The sequence below is a fragment of the Chlorocebus sabaeus genome, chromosome 25 (assembly GCF_047675955.1).
Source record: "Chlorocebus sabaeus isolate Y175 chromosome 25, mChlSab1.0.hap1, whole genome shotgun sequence".
In the NCBI taxonomy this organism is placed as follows: Eukaryota; Metazoa; Chordata; class Mammalia; order Primates; family Cercopithecidae; genus Chlorocebus; species Chlorocebus sabaeus.
The window spans coordinates 14,433,005-14,448,917 of NC_132928.1; the positions used below are offsets into that span (position 1 = coordinate 14,433,005).

The 15,913-nt window shown below is 41.2% G+C and overlaps 1 protein-coding gene across 6 annotated transcripts in view; it reads right to left on the reverse strand.

The window, feature by feature from the left end:
• KCNK2 (potassium two pore domain channel subfamily K member 2) overlaps positions 1-15,913 on the reverse strand; it is a 229,858-nt gene that overhangs the window by 133,040 nt on the left and 80,905 nt on the right. For 2 of the 6 annotated variants that reach the window (XM_007988450.3, XM_073011509.1), the window contains one exon: positions 10,459-10,769. In XM_007988450.3, the coding sequence (XP_007986641.1) occupies positions 10,459-10,769 (311 nt within the window). Of the gene's footprint in view, positions 1-10,458; positions 10,770-13,485; positions 13,622-13,719; positions 14,444-15,015; positions 15,359-15,913 lie in introns of those variants that run through there. The other 4 variants (XM_007988452.3, XM_007988449.3, XM_007988451.3 and 1 more) reach the window with 4 other exon arrangements.

A 15,913-nucleotide genomic window follows, 5' to 3' on the forward strand; every position in this document is an offset into this window, starting at 1 on the left:
AATTGACACCTTCTAGAAAGTAATCATTAAACTTTATCTGCTACTAACCATTAGAGAAAATTGTCAAAATTAAAGCAACTGCATGAAACCATAAGGAATGAACTCAGAAAGGTAGCAGAGGGCAAGAAAATTGTGTAATTTCAAATGATGCCCAAAAAAACCATTTTTCTTAATTAACATTCACCCCAAAAGGAAGCCATAGCCAATAACAGAAGAGCCATTTAATTTTTTTTTAAAAGGGAAAAAGGAAGGTAAGGATGGGGGAGGGAAGAGAAAGAGAGGGGAAGAGAAGGTATCAGAATGGAAGGGGGCAGGAAGAGGAAGGAAGAAAGAAGCGCACGTCTGTAAGTCCTAACCTGAGAGCAAAACCATGGCTGTCCATTTAAGAACTTTTCCTTCTATACTACCAGATGTGTCTAGAATCTTCTTACATGCCTGTCCAAAGCATTATTTTTACCATAATCATACTTTTAGTCCAGACATTAATATGTCATTGGTTAAATTTTACCATTATCCACCGGCTAAGAGAACTATTCTTGGTACCTGCAGGTATAGATTTTTACAAATGCATTTTAGGTAAAAACTTCCTGCTTTTTGGTTGATCTATTAATTATTCTGCTTGCTGTTCATGTGGAAGCAGGACTGAAAGGCAGATCCCACTCACATGCTGGCCTTTCTATCACTAAAGATCCAGGTTCCACCCTCAAAAGAACACAAAGCAAAGCACTATCGTTGAAGAAATTTTAAAAATTAGAAGGGTTGAGAGAAGAAAACAGCAAGTCCTAGGACAACTCTGACAGGCTCCACTTAATGCAGTTTTGAACACTGTGAAATCAGAGGTATCTCAAAAACATCATCAATCTGAGAGGGAAGCTTTCTACTAGAAGGAACTCAATATTTTGGTTTAGCTCCATGTTCCATGTCTTTAAAAATGTGTTGTATCAGTTTGTCTGTGTTGCCTATCAAAACGTGTGAATTCAAAACGGCCCATGTCATGAAGATTCTTAGAGCTACTTTTACCACAGACAGTCACTGTGTGAGGTTCCCTACGACCCACCCTACCCTTCCCCACCATCACGAGGGGACTCATGAGTCAGAACCCCACTGTATGAAGTCCTCTGTGTCAAAGCCCTTGAAGACTATAGTTTTAAACAAGACTTAGAAAATTCTTTGATGTCTATAAAGAGAAATCATAAATGTTTGAGGTTATGAATACCCCAGTCACCCAGAGTTAATCATTGTGCACTGTATGCTTGGATCAAAATATCACATGTACACTATAAATATGTAACACTATTGTGTATTCATAAAAATTTTAAAATAAATATTTTTAGTAAGAAAAAAAAATGTTACTAAATCATCCCCTAACAGTGGTGATTGAAAAATGGAGGTAGCAAAATGGCATGCGTACATGATCCCATATGTGTAAAATCTTGTGTGAAAAGATGTGTATGTGTGTATGTTCACACACACCCGCCTCGGTATATCCATATATGCTTATAGGTCTAATGAGAGGTTTGCTTTCTTCTTTCTACCTTCCTGTATTACTTGAATTTTGTGCAACAAAAAACTATTACTACTTTGTGAATCCTAGCAAGCAAGAAAAGATAAAAGTCCTATAATCCCGCAGGTAGCACATTAATTTAGTGTGTCTTTGCAACTATTTCCCCTTGCCTCCCCTCTTGCCTTCCCTGATTTACCTCACCTAGTCATGCCCCAGCATGAGGCATGCCCAGTCACACAGATTTTAGCAAAATATTTTATTTGTCCTTTTGTGTCCTTATAATTGTGCTCAGTTTACCATGAGTAAATGTTCTGCCTTCGCATCTACAGACCTGCTGTGTCTTCAGCTGCTCATCTTTGGTAGTACAGCACAGAGCACAAAGGCGCCTTAAGCAGTGTTTACTGGGTTTACAATCCAGCAGTAGTTTAAAATTAAGGAAGCATGTCCTTGATGCACAGATCATAAATCTGATTTGGTTTGTAGGGTTGGGTAAAACAGGAGCCTGGGGTGAAAAAAACACCACCCAATAGCATCGCTTCTAAAGAGGCCATTTGGTACTGTGGAAAGAAGCATTAGAGCCATCTGAAGAGAAGCTCTGCAATTCTAACGTTTGCTGTGCCACTTTCAGCATCTCAAGCTGAAACAGGCAGAGTGGTCTTTGGTTACACAGTATGTGCTTCAATTTACTCATCTGTAAAATGGTGCTCATGAAGAAAAACCTGTTTCCTAACAAAGCAAGACAGAAGATTTATCAAAGTACCTCTAGAATGCAGACTTGAACTAAATATTTATTGGGTATCTAATATGGCTAGACATGTGTTGTACACATTCCTGTATAACTGTGTAAGAGGAAAGCACTGGAGATGGAGTTATCAAGAAGAATCTGGTTAAGGTGCCATTTGTTTCTTTCTGAACTGCAAGGCACTTAATCTGTCTGTCCCTCGGTTTCTCCATTTTACAAATATGAATTACTACATATGTGCCTAAGGGATGTGAGAATTAAGTAATATAATTTACTTTAAAGTGTAAAATGATATATAAATATATGATAAAAATACACAAACATGGAATATACAACTCTCAGTATTTTAGAGCTATTACTATAATTAATATTGACAGAACTACACTGGTCCAACCTCACTCTAATACTGGCTATTTGACTGAGTTCTACATTTAAGTCTTGTTTTCAGCTTAGACTAAATAAATTTTCTGCCAAAAAATATTTTGAAATATATGAAAATTTACATGCAGAATCATTTCTCTCCTTCTCAAATAACCATCCCATCTATCAAATAATATTCTAGTCATTATTTTTAAATAATATTCCTTTTCAATCACATCAGTTTGAGTGATATTTTATTGATATATACCACTCATATGGCATTTTTCTCATTTTGTATCCAATATTAACTTGTTAATCTTCATATATTCTTCAAAGATAAAATTTTCTGACAGACTACTTTCAAGTTTTATAATAAAAACCTAATTATTAACAAACAGTACACGAAAATGTCTCAATTGCTACTCGATGTAGTTATACAAGAAAAAGTATTTTGCAAGCCAGCATGAACATATGGGCAGAGAGCGAAAGCAAGAATGATTTATTCCTCTAAGAAAGTAGCACGTGGGGGAGTCCTACGAAAATTGGAAATTGACACGGTTTTCTTTAAGACTTCTATATCCCCATTTGGTAGCCCAGTTCCCTCTTGGAACTCTCACCTTTGGAGCACTGACATTTAAGTAGCATCTAGTTAATCTGGTAAAATAATTCAAGCTACTAGGTTAATGTACATCCAAGAAGGTTACACATGGCACTGCTTTAAAGTGCTGTTTTCCAGAGATTAACCCAAAGGACATAAAGTATTTATGGGATGTTTAGACATTTTGCAGGCTATTTTTATGTTCCTAAAATCTATAATTAAGTACAAAAAGTTTTATGAGAAGAGTAAAACCACCGGTAAGAAAAGAAAGCCTTTTTAGATGCTTTCTGGACAGCATGTTATCTGTCCATAAATAAAAAACAATTATACTCCTTTTAAGACTGAGGTCAAATATCTAATATACCTGAGTGCTTACACAAATCAGAATGACAGGCACCAAATCATTGTATTAGGTTGGTGCAAAAGTAATTGCAGTTTTTGCCATTGAAAGTAATGACAAAAACCACATTTGTACCAACCATATATATATACACACACACACATATGTGGATATTTATGTATATGTATACACAAGAATATATTTATATATTTATATATTTTATATATATTTATATTTTTTTACATATAAATATATATATATATATTTATATATATGTGTGTGTGTGTATATATATATAAAATAATGTTTCTTTTAAGTGGCCCTTAAAGGAAAATAATAAAATAAAATCTTTGGAGGTCTAGGGGCATAGAGTGATGCAGTTTCCTAAAATGAGAGAAATATCCTTGAAATCTTTTGGATTCTAGTCCTTACAGATTGCTACATGTTGAAGTGCTCCTGGAATCACATTAGAATCTCTGTTCATTTCAACCTACACTCATTCCCCAGATGTTTTTATCCAGTGTCTTGATTTTAAATAGCTTCTATATAATGATGACTTCCAAATGTGTATCTTCAGCCTGGCCCCTCCCCCAAACTCCAAACTCATATTTGCAGCTTCCTACTCAACATCTCCACTTGGATGTCCTAATAATCAACTCAAATTTCACATGGCTGTGCTGACCTGAAATCAGTCTGAGCTGTTTTGCCTAAATACAGCACCGTCCCTTGGTAAAGGCATGAGACACGATAACCAAGAGTGTCACTTTATAGCCATGGTCTGAGGAGTTTCAGGGAAGTTGGCACCAGCTTGTCAGCATTGCTTATTAGTAACAGTGCAATGGATGATTTGCACCTGGTCTTGGTGAGACTCTGGGGAACTATGTCACTGGGGCTGGTTACATGGGAAACATAGCCCTATATGACCAGCAAGATATAAGAAGCCTTGGCTGACACCCCTTTTTAGGCTATTTGGTTCCAAAATGTTCCATGCACACATCAGTGGTTCTTGATTCAAGAGAGGAGTGTCCTGGTATGGCCTTGCAGAGGAAGTATTGCTGGAGCTGGCACTGGCCTCTGCAGACCCCTTGCTGTCATGCAGCCTTTGCCTCTGATGCATGGCTTTACTTGGGTTCTGTTGCTATATGTCTATCATTTTCCTGCAATAAACTGTGGATCTGTAAGCCCTGCTATGTGGCATCCCATAAATTTTCCTCAATAACTAAAACATGTCTAACTGACACAATTAGTGCAATGTCCAAAGCTAAGCTCCTGACATTATGCCCAAAACCAGCTCTTTTTCACTCTTCCCCATCTCAGGAAAGTGGGAGCCCCATTCTGCTCATTCCCTGAGACAAAAATCTTGGGGTTGTCCTTGATTCCTCCCCCTTGCCCTGCACCTCTGGTCAATCAGCAAACCCCATTGGCTTTCCTTCCAAAATATATCCAGAATCTGATCACATCTCACAACCCCTTAGTTCAAGCCTCCCTCATTTCTTACCAGGATTATTACAACAGCTTCCTGCCCGCCTCCCCTGTTTCTACCCACAGCCTTGTGCAGTCTATTCTCAACATCACAGCCAGGGAAATTCTGTTGAAATGTAAGCCGAGCTGAATACTTATCTGCACCAAAAAGCCAAACTCCTTATGATGATGACTTCCAGGGCCCTACATGACCTCGCCCCCATTACCTGCCTGACACCACCTTCTACCTCTCCATCCCAGCATCCTTGCAGTTCTTCTACATGCCAGAAACTCTCTCCTCGGCGAGAACCTCTGTATGTGATGAGTATTCTGCCTAAGTGTTATTCCCCAGACAGCTACTTGGCTATTTCCCTCACTCTTCACTTAAAAGTCACCTTATTAGTGAAGCCTCCCTAGTGACCATATCTGGAATTAATCACCAACACCATCCAATATTTTCTAGCCCTCTCCACTGCTTTATTTTTTCTCCTGAAACTTACTTTATCAAACATATTACCTTCCCCAGCAAATGTAAACTCACTGATGGTACAAATTTTCTTCTGATTTTATTCTCCACTGTCTTTCAGCACTTAGGACAATGTACACAGTAGACATTCAACAAATGTTTTTGAATGAATGAATGATTATAGAATTAATATAAAACAATGTTTTGTGTTTTTTTTGCAGGCCACTATCACTGGTATTCTAGAGAAGGCATGTTTATTTATCCTGTAGCTCCAAGTATCCTCTGCTACACAGCCAAGTGCCCACAAAACTGACACCAGGTGGAGAAGTAGACCTAGAATAAAGCCCACCTCCCTGGTATGGAACAATGCTCTGCGGTCTACTTTGTTAAACCTGCTCATGCCCCTGCTCCTCACACCCAGATATTCAGTCACTGGAGCATACCATACCCATTCTGCTTAGAATGTCCACTAGTCCCCTCGTCTTCCCCTAGAGCACTCTGAAGCACCTTAAAATCAAGTTTCCTTTCACATCTTTTGTACCTTCCTCTCATTAAATGCTTAATTTCTTCCTCAGGGCCCCAATATTTAGGGATTCCAGCTCCAGTCTGTAAGTATTTCTATGGTAATGCTATTGTGCCTACGTTGATAGCTATCTCCTTTGATTGACATGTAGAAAGGAGAGCTTGAGAGAAGTCATATTTTTTTTCCATCATCTTAAATGGCTCAACACCCACCATTGAAGTATACACATTGGAGGTCCTCAATAAATGCCACTGGATGAACCAAAATGAGATGCCTAGTGTAAAGAGAAGATAATCCCTTCAGCAGGAAGACTTCGAAGATCTAGACCTGAGGCCACCAGATGACCTTGTCCAAACATGTGAGTTTCTTCACCCCAAAACAGACAATATCTTCCCAATCTAGCTCAAGAAGGAGTGGGGTTCAAGCTAGAAAACAAAAAAGTCAAGTGTCCTATAAGATATTTATATTGTCAACATATAGATCATAGATTTCACTCTATCTTTTGACCCTATAATTTATTCAGCTCACATGGAAATAAATGAAGACCAGATATGTCTAATGTGACCATCCTCTACTGGTTTGCCACATTTAAATGGGAAAATACTGATATAATCCTGTCATCCAGAAAGAATTTTAAGATTCCAGTTTATATACTTTTCAATTTGGAAAGAAAGATATGCTATATGTACAGAGAACTATAATATCCATTATACCTTAACATATGGAATAATAGGAAACTTTACATCAAATGTTTACTAAATTATTTTTAAAAGCAGTCAATACCAGCACTAAGAGCTAGATTTTATCCAAAGATTTGAATGACAGTTCTTCCACCACGCACTCTTGGAGACTGAAGTGCCCCTTGCTTCAGTGTCCCTATAAGGTAAAAGCAGATAATAAGGCACCTACCACTTAGGATTGTTTAAGAGAGTTATATGAGATAATATAGTTAAACAGTTAGAATAATGCCTTGCACAAAGTAAGTGCTAATTAAATTTTGGCTATTGTTAATGGTATCCATGGCTCTTAAAATGTAAACAGGTGGGGCGCAGTGGCTCACGTCTGCAATCCCAGCACTTTGGGAGGCTGAGGCAGGTAGATCACCTGAGGTTGGGAGTTCGAGACCAGCCTGACCAACATGGAGAAACCCCATTTCTACTAAAAATATGAAATTAGCTGGGTATGGTGGCACATGCCTGCAATCCCAGCTACTCAGGAGGCTGAGGTAGGAGAATCACTTGAACCCATGAGGAAGACAGTGAGCTGAGATCACGCCATTGCACTCCTTCCTGGGCAACGAGAGGGAAACATTGTCTCAAAAAGAAAAAAGAAAGAAACTTAAACAATTTGCCATATATGTTTCTGTACTGACATCATATAAGTTTAAATGTAATGGGAGTTGAAAATCATATGCTCAAAACACGTCAGGCTGGCAAAGGTATCTGTTTTGATATCTTTGCCCCTCCCCAACCTTGTCTTGAAAGTCCAGTGCCAAAAACAACACTTAGTACCTACACACATGTTTCTACAACAAAAGCAGTTGATGTCATCTGCCTTAATGCTCCATTACCTATATCTTCCCTCACCTCCCCAACCTCACCCTGAGACACAACTACAGCATGAAATCAAGTTGCTATAGTCCAACCAGAGGAGTAATTAATAACCTAGTGCCTGAGACCAGACTAGACTAACTGCACCTGATATTGGCCCACTGTCAGACCACTCACTTCCTCCTCTGTCTTCACTCTCCATAATATGTAGCAGAATTTATTCAACAACACTAGAACTGAAATGCTAACTACTCCAACTGTTTCTGCCCTCAGCACTGAAAGTAGATGAGCTCCAAAAGAGCAAAGACTCCTAGGAAAAATGCCTGACCAAAAGATTCTGAAGACCTGAACTCTCATCCGAATGATGCTGTCTAATCCTTAATGTTGTGGTATTGCTGCCCAATAGACACACTCATGAGGTTTTAAGGGATGATTAAATGGGAAAATAAATGTGAAAAAAAGATCGGAAAATTTATAAGAATCATATGAAGGAAGTGTAATTCTAATATATGATTACTGGCTTATTTAACTTCCTCCCTGTTTACACACTAATCTTGATCCTTGAAGCCATGGCATTGTAAAGATTTCTTTTATCAAAATAAATTATGTTGAAAAAGAAAAATAATTATTAAAACCAATGGGTTATAAAGGTGAACAGTATAAGAGTAAATAATAGGTAATTTCTGCATTGAAAAATATTGAATCAGCATAAAAAAAGATTTTTACAAAGCAAAAATAATCAGCAGAGAAAATTAATAAAGTTAAAATGGATTGCCCATGCAGAGCATAGAGAAAAATCTTAGGTCATATTTTGATTTCTGCTTGTTTCCATTTCAAAGACAATGTAGCAAAAAGTGGTCAGTATTCACCACCAGATTGCTCCTACCTGCCATGACCTTCAAGTTATCTTTAGAATTCTTAACAAATCTGGGTAATATTGGATAGTGAGACCATTTTCAAATTCACAAAAAATTTCTTCCAGTGTTGTCCTGAAACACTGGTCATGTCTTTTTTTTTTTTTTCCTGTCCTGTCCAACCAAGCAACTCACTCCAGGTGATAAGAATGCAACTACATGAATCAGAGGCTACAATCCAATGAAGGGACAAGAGACGAAAACAATAACCACAGAAAACAAATCTAACACTTTTTGAGCACCAAAACACTTTACATGGATTATCTCTTTACCTCACAACAACCTACTTGATAGATACTCTTTCCTCATTCCAGATAGATCATTTAAGGCTTAAAGAGGAAAACTACTTGTTTAAGATGACACTTCCAATAAAACACTCAACTGCAGTTCAACACACATCCTGTCTGCTCCCAAAGTTGAAGCTTTTACTACTGCACCATGCTGCCTCCACCAAGATACCCAAGAGCTCTTCTTCAGAAACCAAGGGAAGTGAGGATTCTTCAAAGATTTTTAGTACCACATAGGACTATGTGGCCCAAAGAGAGAATGAAATGAAAGTGATCTTACGTGGGACCTGTGAAGGGGGCAGTTGGGACAATAATGTCAGCTGGCACTTTCACTGTCAATACTGAAAAGGTCACCATCATCTAAAAATCCTAGAGAATTCAGTATATAAATGAACAGCATTTTCAAAACTTAAGTCAAATTTTCAGATGCTGAAATTTCTGAATGTGGTAGAAAGTAAATAGGTGCCAGAGAACACTAGTTTTGATATCTTTCAATAAAATTTGAATAAGAACATGTATGCATATGCTGTAAATTGAGAGGACTATGAAGGGCAGAGGTAGCATCTTGAGATCCAAGGCAAGAGGAAATGAGAGAAAGGGTCCTCAAACAAAAAGCAGGATTAAAGTCAACAATAATTTCTCCCCTCAATCCACTATTCCAACTCATTCAAACAATGTAAAACCAAATATGAAATAAGAAAGAACATGCTCAGATGATGTCTCACAGATAATTTCCATTCCAATTTGAATTAAATCAGGTAAGAAAAGTAGGCTCTATAGGAAAACAAATGTGTATACAATTAAAACATTTTCAACAACCAGTCAAGTCACTCCTTGTGAGAAAATTCTAAAGCTTTCAACTTGACTAAGATCCTGATTTGACCAATGAATTGTTTTATGCAAAAGAAATCTACAAAAAAACAAAATACTGCCATCTCTAAAGAGCCTAACTGAAACTTATTGGGATTAATTTTTAAAACAAAATGTTTTTCTGTAAGGATATTGTTCGCTATTATAGGGTAAATTAGAACTAAATTAGTTTTATACAAAAACTCTTTTTCTTTGTAGTAGTAAATTTATCTTAGCTGGGAGTTAGAGAAGCAATAATTAATCACTTATCTGCAGATACTTTAAAAAGGTAGTCGTCAAAGTTACACCTTGGCTAAAGAGGTAAGCTACAACTTGTTGACCTGAGGGGTACTCATCTCAAGAGGGTCACATCATGAATTCATCTTTTCTATCTTATGATGGCCACTGCCAAGATTAAAGCACATTTCTGTATATTTTGTTTCCCTCTCCTTTGCCACAGCAGTGTTTCTCAGTTGACAACGATCATCCTAACCATGAGGACCTTCCGCATGGTAACTGCAACCCTATGGGTGTCCACTGGTACTTCTAAGACAGGGGAAAGGGAAAGAAAGCAGGAAGACAACAGGAAAGAAATACAGAAGAACAGAAGCAGAAGAGGATGTGAAGGAACACTGGGAGAGAGAACTAAAAGAGGAAGAGAAGAAAAGATGGCAGAAGTGAGAGCATAGGCAGGAGAAGTGGAAACGAGACAAAGAAACTGAGGGAAAGAGCTATATGTTAAGGCAAACGAGGTGGGATAGGGCTCCCACCAGCACACCCGTAATACACTGGGCTACAAGTTGTCTCCTATCACTTTCTTTCCCATTTGGGGGAACGGAGTAACAACTCCTCCCATGCCATTACCTGAATGAGTTCGTCCAGCTCTGTCGAATTGACACAGGAATGTTGGGATATGAATGTTTGCTTCTGGATCACAATGGTGGTCCTCTGTGAAATCTCATGAGGCTGCTCCAATGCTTTGAACACGGTGGCTCCGATGATCAGGTAGAGGACAACCACCAGGAATATCGTGGAGACTGTCTTCCATTTCATAACATTAATGGTCGTGTCACTCTCCACCCGGGAAGCAAGCACTGTGGGTTTCGTGGAAAACGAGAGCCTCGGTTTGGAGTTCTGAGCGGCAGATTTAGGATCCAGCAAGTCAGGTGCCGCCACTGACAACAACAGAGAATGAGGGTTAGGTTGGAGGAGATGAGAAGGGATTTGGTCGGGCTTCTTCTTTAAGGGGTCAGAGAAGGTTGACTGAATTCCGCTGGCTCTCCTGGTGGAAGCTCTGGAACCCAAACCAGGAGTGCTGTCACTAGATCTCAGGACCACATATATTGGTTCAAGGAAAAGGGGCTGGATTTGTGCTCTCTTCTGCTACTAGAGTTTCAAATGAAAGGGAAAAAAACTGGAGTCGAACCAAGAAACTTCAAAAAAAGGAAAGTATGCCTCAGGGCTTCTTAATAAATTTCTAAATTTACATCTGTCCACTGTGCCAGTCCACAAAGAGATACTGAACTCCTAAAAGTTGATGGTACTTAACTAGATATTGGAATATTCAGGAAGACGGATCACGGTTATTCCCATTCTCAAGAAATTTATACCACAAGCAAGCAATATAAAGAACATTCTCTATTTAATTTATTACAATAAATGAATTGCATTATAAGAGAATTTGTGATCCAAACATTGTTGCTCAAAATATATCATTCATCATTTTCTGGTAAAACATGGTGGTAAATAAACCACTCGACGGTCGAATCTTGTCTTTTTGCCCATCCTCCAAAGTGGGCTCGTGATGAAACATTCTCTGTATTTTGTTTTTCAATCTCTGACCTGTTTTACAAATAAAAGTTACTGCTAATCATTGTGTCAATCCTAGACACAACCAAGAGAAGACAAGTACCTTCCTTTTCAAATGTGAACAGTATCAAGGAAAAAAAAAAAAAAACCGTGGCTCACAGCTTAGACTCTCTACATGCTCTGTTCAGAGCTAATTGCTCCATTAGAGTGGATTTATATGGTTCTCTTACAAATTGCCATATACTCTGAGGTGACTATAAATCCATTTATTATTTATCACAGATGTTCAAAAATATCATTAATGGGTTTCTTTTTCAAAAATATAAGAGATACCAGACTTCTACTTGCTAAGAGGAAAATAAACCACCTACTACAGGACATTTTATTGAAAGACAACATTGAACTAAAAAGGGTTAATAGAATGGCTGAAAAATAAGACTTCTAAAAACCATCAACTCAAACAGAATAATCAACTTAAAGTCCATAATTGTTACAGATTTCAGTTAACTTGCTATCATGTATATAATAAAAGTTATAAAATGATAATCTTATCTAAAACACACTTTCAGGTAAGTATATAAGAAATCTCCAAGGAATTGCACTCAAATACCCTACAGCCACCTGAAATTACTTCAGTATGAGAAGCTAATAAAAAATGCCAATTTTCACATGGCTGCCTACCCTGCCCTCTTACCTAACACTGTGAGTTAAATGTAGGCTACCATAGTTTTAATTTATAAAATACAACTCTAATTGCCCATCAAAAAGAAGCTTTGCAAACAAAGCTATTTAAAACACTAGACCTAAGTAGTGTTGTAAAATGATGGCAGAAGGCAGGATCCTCAATCAGCAAAGCTCCGAATGGATCTGATTTGGAAGAAATGAAATTAGAGCTGTGATGAGGTTTCTGTACCCATGGCTCCAAGTGGAGACTCCATGTACATATAGTTTATTACAGCAATTTCCTAAGGTTCAACCTACTACACAGAAGAATGCACATGTTTGTCTCCTGATACATTCACCTGTTCCAAATAAAGCCACAGCTAGTAGGCACCTTTAAAATATTTATAAAGACACCTTCACTCAAAATTAGCACTGGACATGTGTTAAATACTATAATTTTTAAAAAACTGTTAAAATAGAAGTGCTGATAATAGCTAAAATCACTACAATCTGCAGACTCCCCACAACCTCCTAGCTGCTTAGTGAGTCTGAGTGAAAAACAAAAGTCATCATTTAAAATTTAGCCATCTTTGGAATAAAAACAACAAAAAATCACATAGAAGTTCCACAGTATCACTCTAAACGAAGCTTTCCAAACCTCTCCTCCTCAGATCTCTGTGCTCTCCTATTTGTGATTTTTCACATCAGTGGTTTCCACTCTGCTGAACCAGAAAGCACTAAGACTGTTTACCTGGATGTCACCAAATCCCAATCTGAAATTCCTTTAAGACATTGCCACATTGCCATTATATGCTTTTGGGAGAAAGGGGCAGGTATTTTTAAAATATTATGTGTGTGTGTGTGTGTGTGTGTGTGTGTGTGTGTGTGTGTGTGTGTCTGTGCATTAACCTAATACATTTCCAGAAGGAGTTTAATTCTTTTAAGCTGTTGCCTTATTTTTTAATTAGCAGAAATATATGTAATGTACATTTGGCAGACAGAATGGACAAAAACTGATGAAATACCAAAATAATATTTAAAAAAATAAAAGCAGACTTTTCTCTTTAATACAGGGAACCTCTTGGTTTCCACCTCCACGCCATTTGATGTATGATCAGGGAGAGAAGCTGCCCCTTCCACACACACTCAACACCGTCACTACCCACTCCCCTCCCCCAGCTCATCACAGTCTTCTGTTAATCCCGGTCTTCTGTTCTCACCCAGATATGTCTTCGCTCCAGCTGTGACTGACCACTGAATAGCAGGGGAAACAAGCTTTTTTCAGCACCACTGCCTGTCCCACCAGGCAATGGGCAACAAGTGTGACCAGGGTCACCATGAGTCCTGCCTGTCGGCTACTCCCAAGGGCTGACCCTCCTTCTCCATGGGAAACTCCCCCAAGGTGTTCCAAACCCATACCTCAGGCAGATGCAAAAACCCCGGGCACCGGCGGGAGAGGGGGGAGAAGCGGCGAGGAGAGGATCTGGCAAGGGTTTGCCTCCAAATCCAGATTATGACCCAACACTTTGGACGCGAAGCGAAGACGGGAAACGGCCGCTTGCTGAGAGGGGGCATTTGCAGTCCTCCCAGAACAGGCTGGGGCAGGAGAGCTTGCGGCCAGAAGGGTGGGGGTACCGGAGGGGGGGGTCTCACCTCCTGCTCTATAGCCGGGTCTCTCCCGCGAGGCGCTGGGAAGCATGAGGCATGCAGCATTCAAAATGTTTTTTGAAAAAGACGGACTTGAAGCTTTTTTTTACAAACACGCCATTGTACTCACTTCTTATTCAGAGACGGGCTGCGCGCTCCGAGCTGCACGGGCAGGCATTTTCCCCGGCTTTGTTTTACAAGGTGGGGAGAGCGGGGCTGGACGCGGGAGGGGGCGGGGGGGGGAGCGTGAGAAGAAACGAAATCGCGGGAAGGAGGGGACACCGGCGGGCTGGGCAGAGGGCGAGGCGGAGGCCAAGTTGGGCTTGGGCGCCGCCGCCCCCGCGCGCGCCTGCTGCCGGGCCCGGGTCACCCGGAGAGCGCGGGCGACCCGGGTCCCGCGCCTCCCCGCCGCCGCCGCCGCCGCCGCCACGCGCTCAGCCCGGGGCTCTTCGCTGGCCCGGCCCCGGCACGGCGCGGCGCGGGGGCGGTGGGTGCAGCCCGAGCTGCCGTGCGCCCCGGCGTCTTTGTGCGCGAGCCTTGCTCAACCCCTCTTCGCATGTCTTTGTGTGTCTCCCCCGGCAATGCCCTCCGTGCCCCGCGGGGGGTGTGTGGCACGGTCCGGGCGCCCGCAGCTCTGCAGCCCTCCGCAGCTCTGCAGCCCTCCGCTGTTCTCCCTTCCCTGCTAGCTCCTGTCGCCCCTCGCCGACTCGTTTCCCTCCTTTAGGAACTCCCTCCTCTTCGCCTCCTCCCCCTCCTGTCTCACCGCCAGGGCTTGCTTCCCCGCACCTCCTCCTAGCCCTACCCTTGCCTGCGTCGCCCCTGCAAGATGCTCCCTTCTAAAGACCCCCTCTTCCCTCCTCCTAGGGGCACAACCCCTTGGCTCACCTGCTGCCTCTTCCCCTCTCAGCCCCTTCCACTAATCCCCATCCCCACTCCCCAAAAAATCCTCACTCTCGCTATCTGGCATCCACATCACACTGCGCTTCATCCTATCTCCTTCCCGGCCAGCGTTCGGGGTGTGGGACCGAGTGTGGGTCCAAGCTTTGGGACGCAAGTCCTTGAACCCCTGCATTTGGGGGTCCTCCTCGCCCTCGTGGCACCCCAGACTGGTACAGGGAAGTGTCCCCATTGGCGCCTTGAGATCCCTGGAGTAGGGGAGGTCATGAAGACCCTGGCTTCTTCCACCTTGGGGAAGGGTTAAGGAGTCACCAGGTCGCCCCACTTCACTTCCGGCGGTGCTGGACTTGAGCAGGGCGCTATAATCAGCAGAACGCCCCGGACCGAAAAGGATGGGGAACGCACCTGGAGCCAGGGCGAAGACACCTTGAGATGCAAAGGGAATGGAAGAAAACCCGGTTAGGTTCTCTCAGAGCAAGACCCCTTTGCTGGAGACGTAGGTTTCTAAGCGTGGCAGGTGGGAGCTGCAAGGTGAGAGAACTCCGACCCCAGCCTGAACTCAGGGCTCCCAGACCTCTTCCCCATCAAGATCCCTATTTGGCAGGTACCAGACCCCGCCCAAACTCCAAGACCCCGGCGCAGGGACAGCCAAACTCTAGGCGACAAGGGGACGGAACAGAACCCGCCAAGGAGGGGAAGAAAGCCAGGAGATCAGACGTTGCCGTCGTCGTAATAGGCGAATTCTCTCACAACACACGTGATGTAGCGGAACTTCGATCCGTTTCTAAACTCTCTTCCTTCCCACTTTCTCAGCGGGAATCCCCTGATGACCTCCACCCTCCCACTGCAACTGCTGTTTGCGAGAGTTTTTCTTCCATGACTGCTACTCGGCCAGATTGGAGTATTTTCCCAGTTACAAGAACTTCTTAGTGAAAAATACAGACGTAATTGTAGGAAACAAAAACAAAAACAAAAACAAAAAGCTTTTGCAAAACTGTTACCGTCAATGATAAAAATGCAATTTTTTCTAGATTCCAGAATACATTCAGCACCTCTTCCCCCATTTAAAAAAAAAAAAAAAAAATCTTCCTAATATCCTTCCTGTTGGAATTCAAACACATTTTTCTCAACTTACGTGTTCAAAAGTAATACAATCAGATGTCCTTTTAAAAATGTGCATCTGATCCTCTCACAATCTTTACAAAGTCTCTAGGTCACCTATAATGTGCTTCCTGATCTGGCTACTCTTTATCACTCTAAGAATTCCTGGGAAGTCACCTTGCCTGAGTGCACACCCCCACAC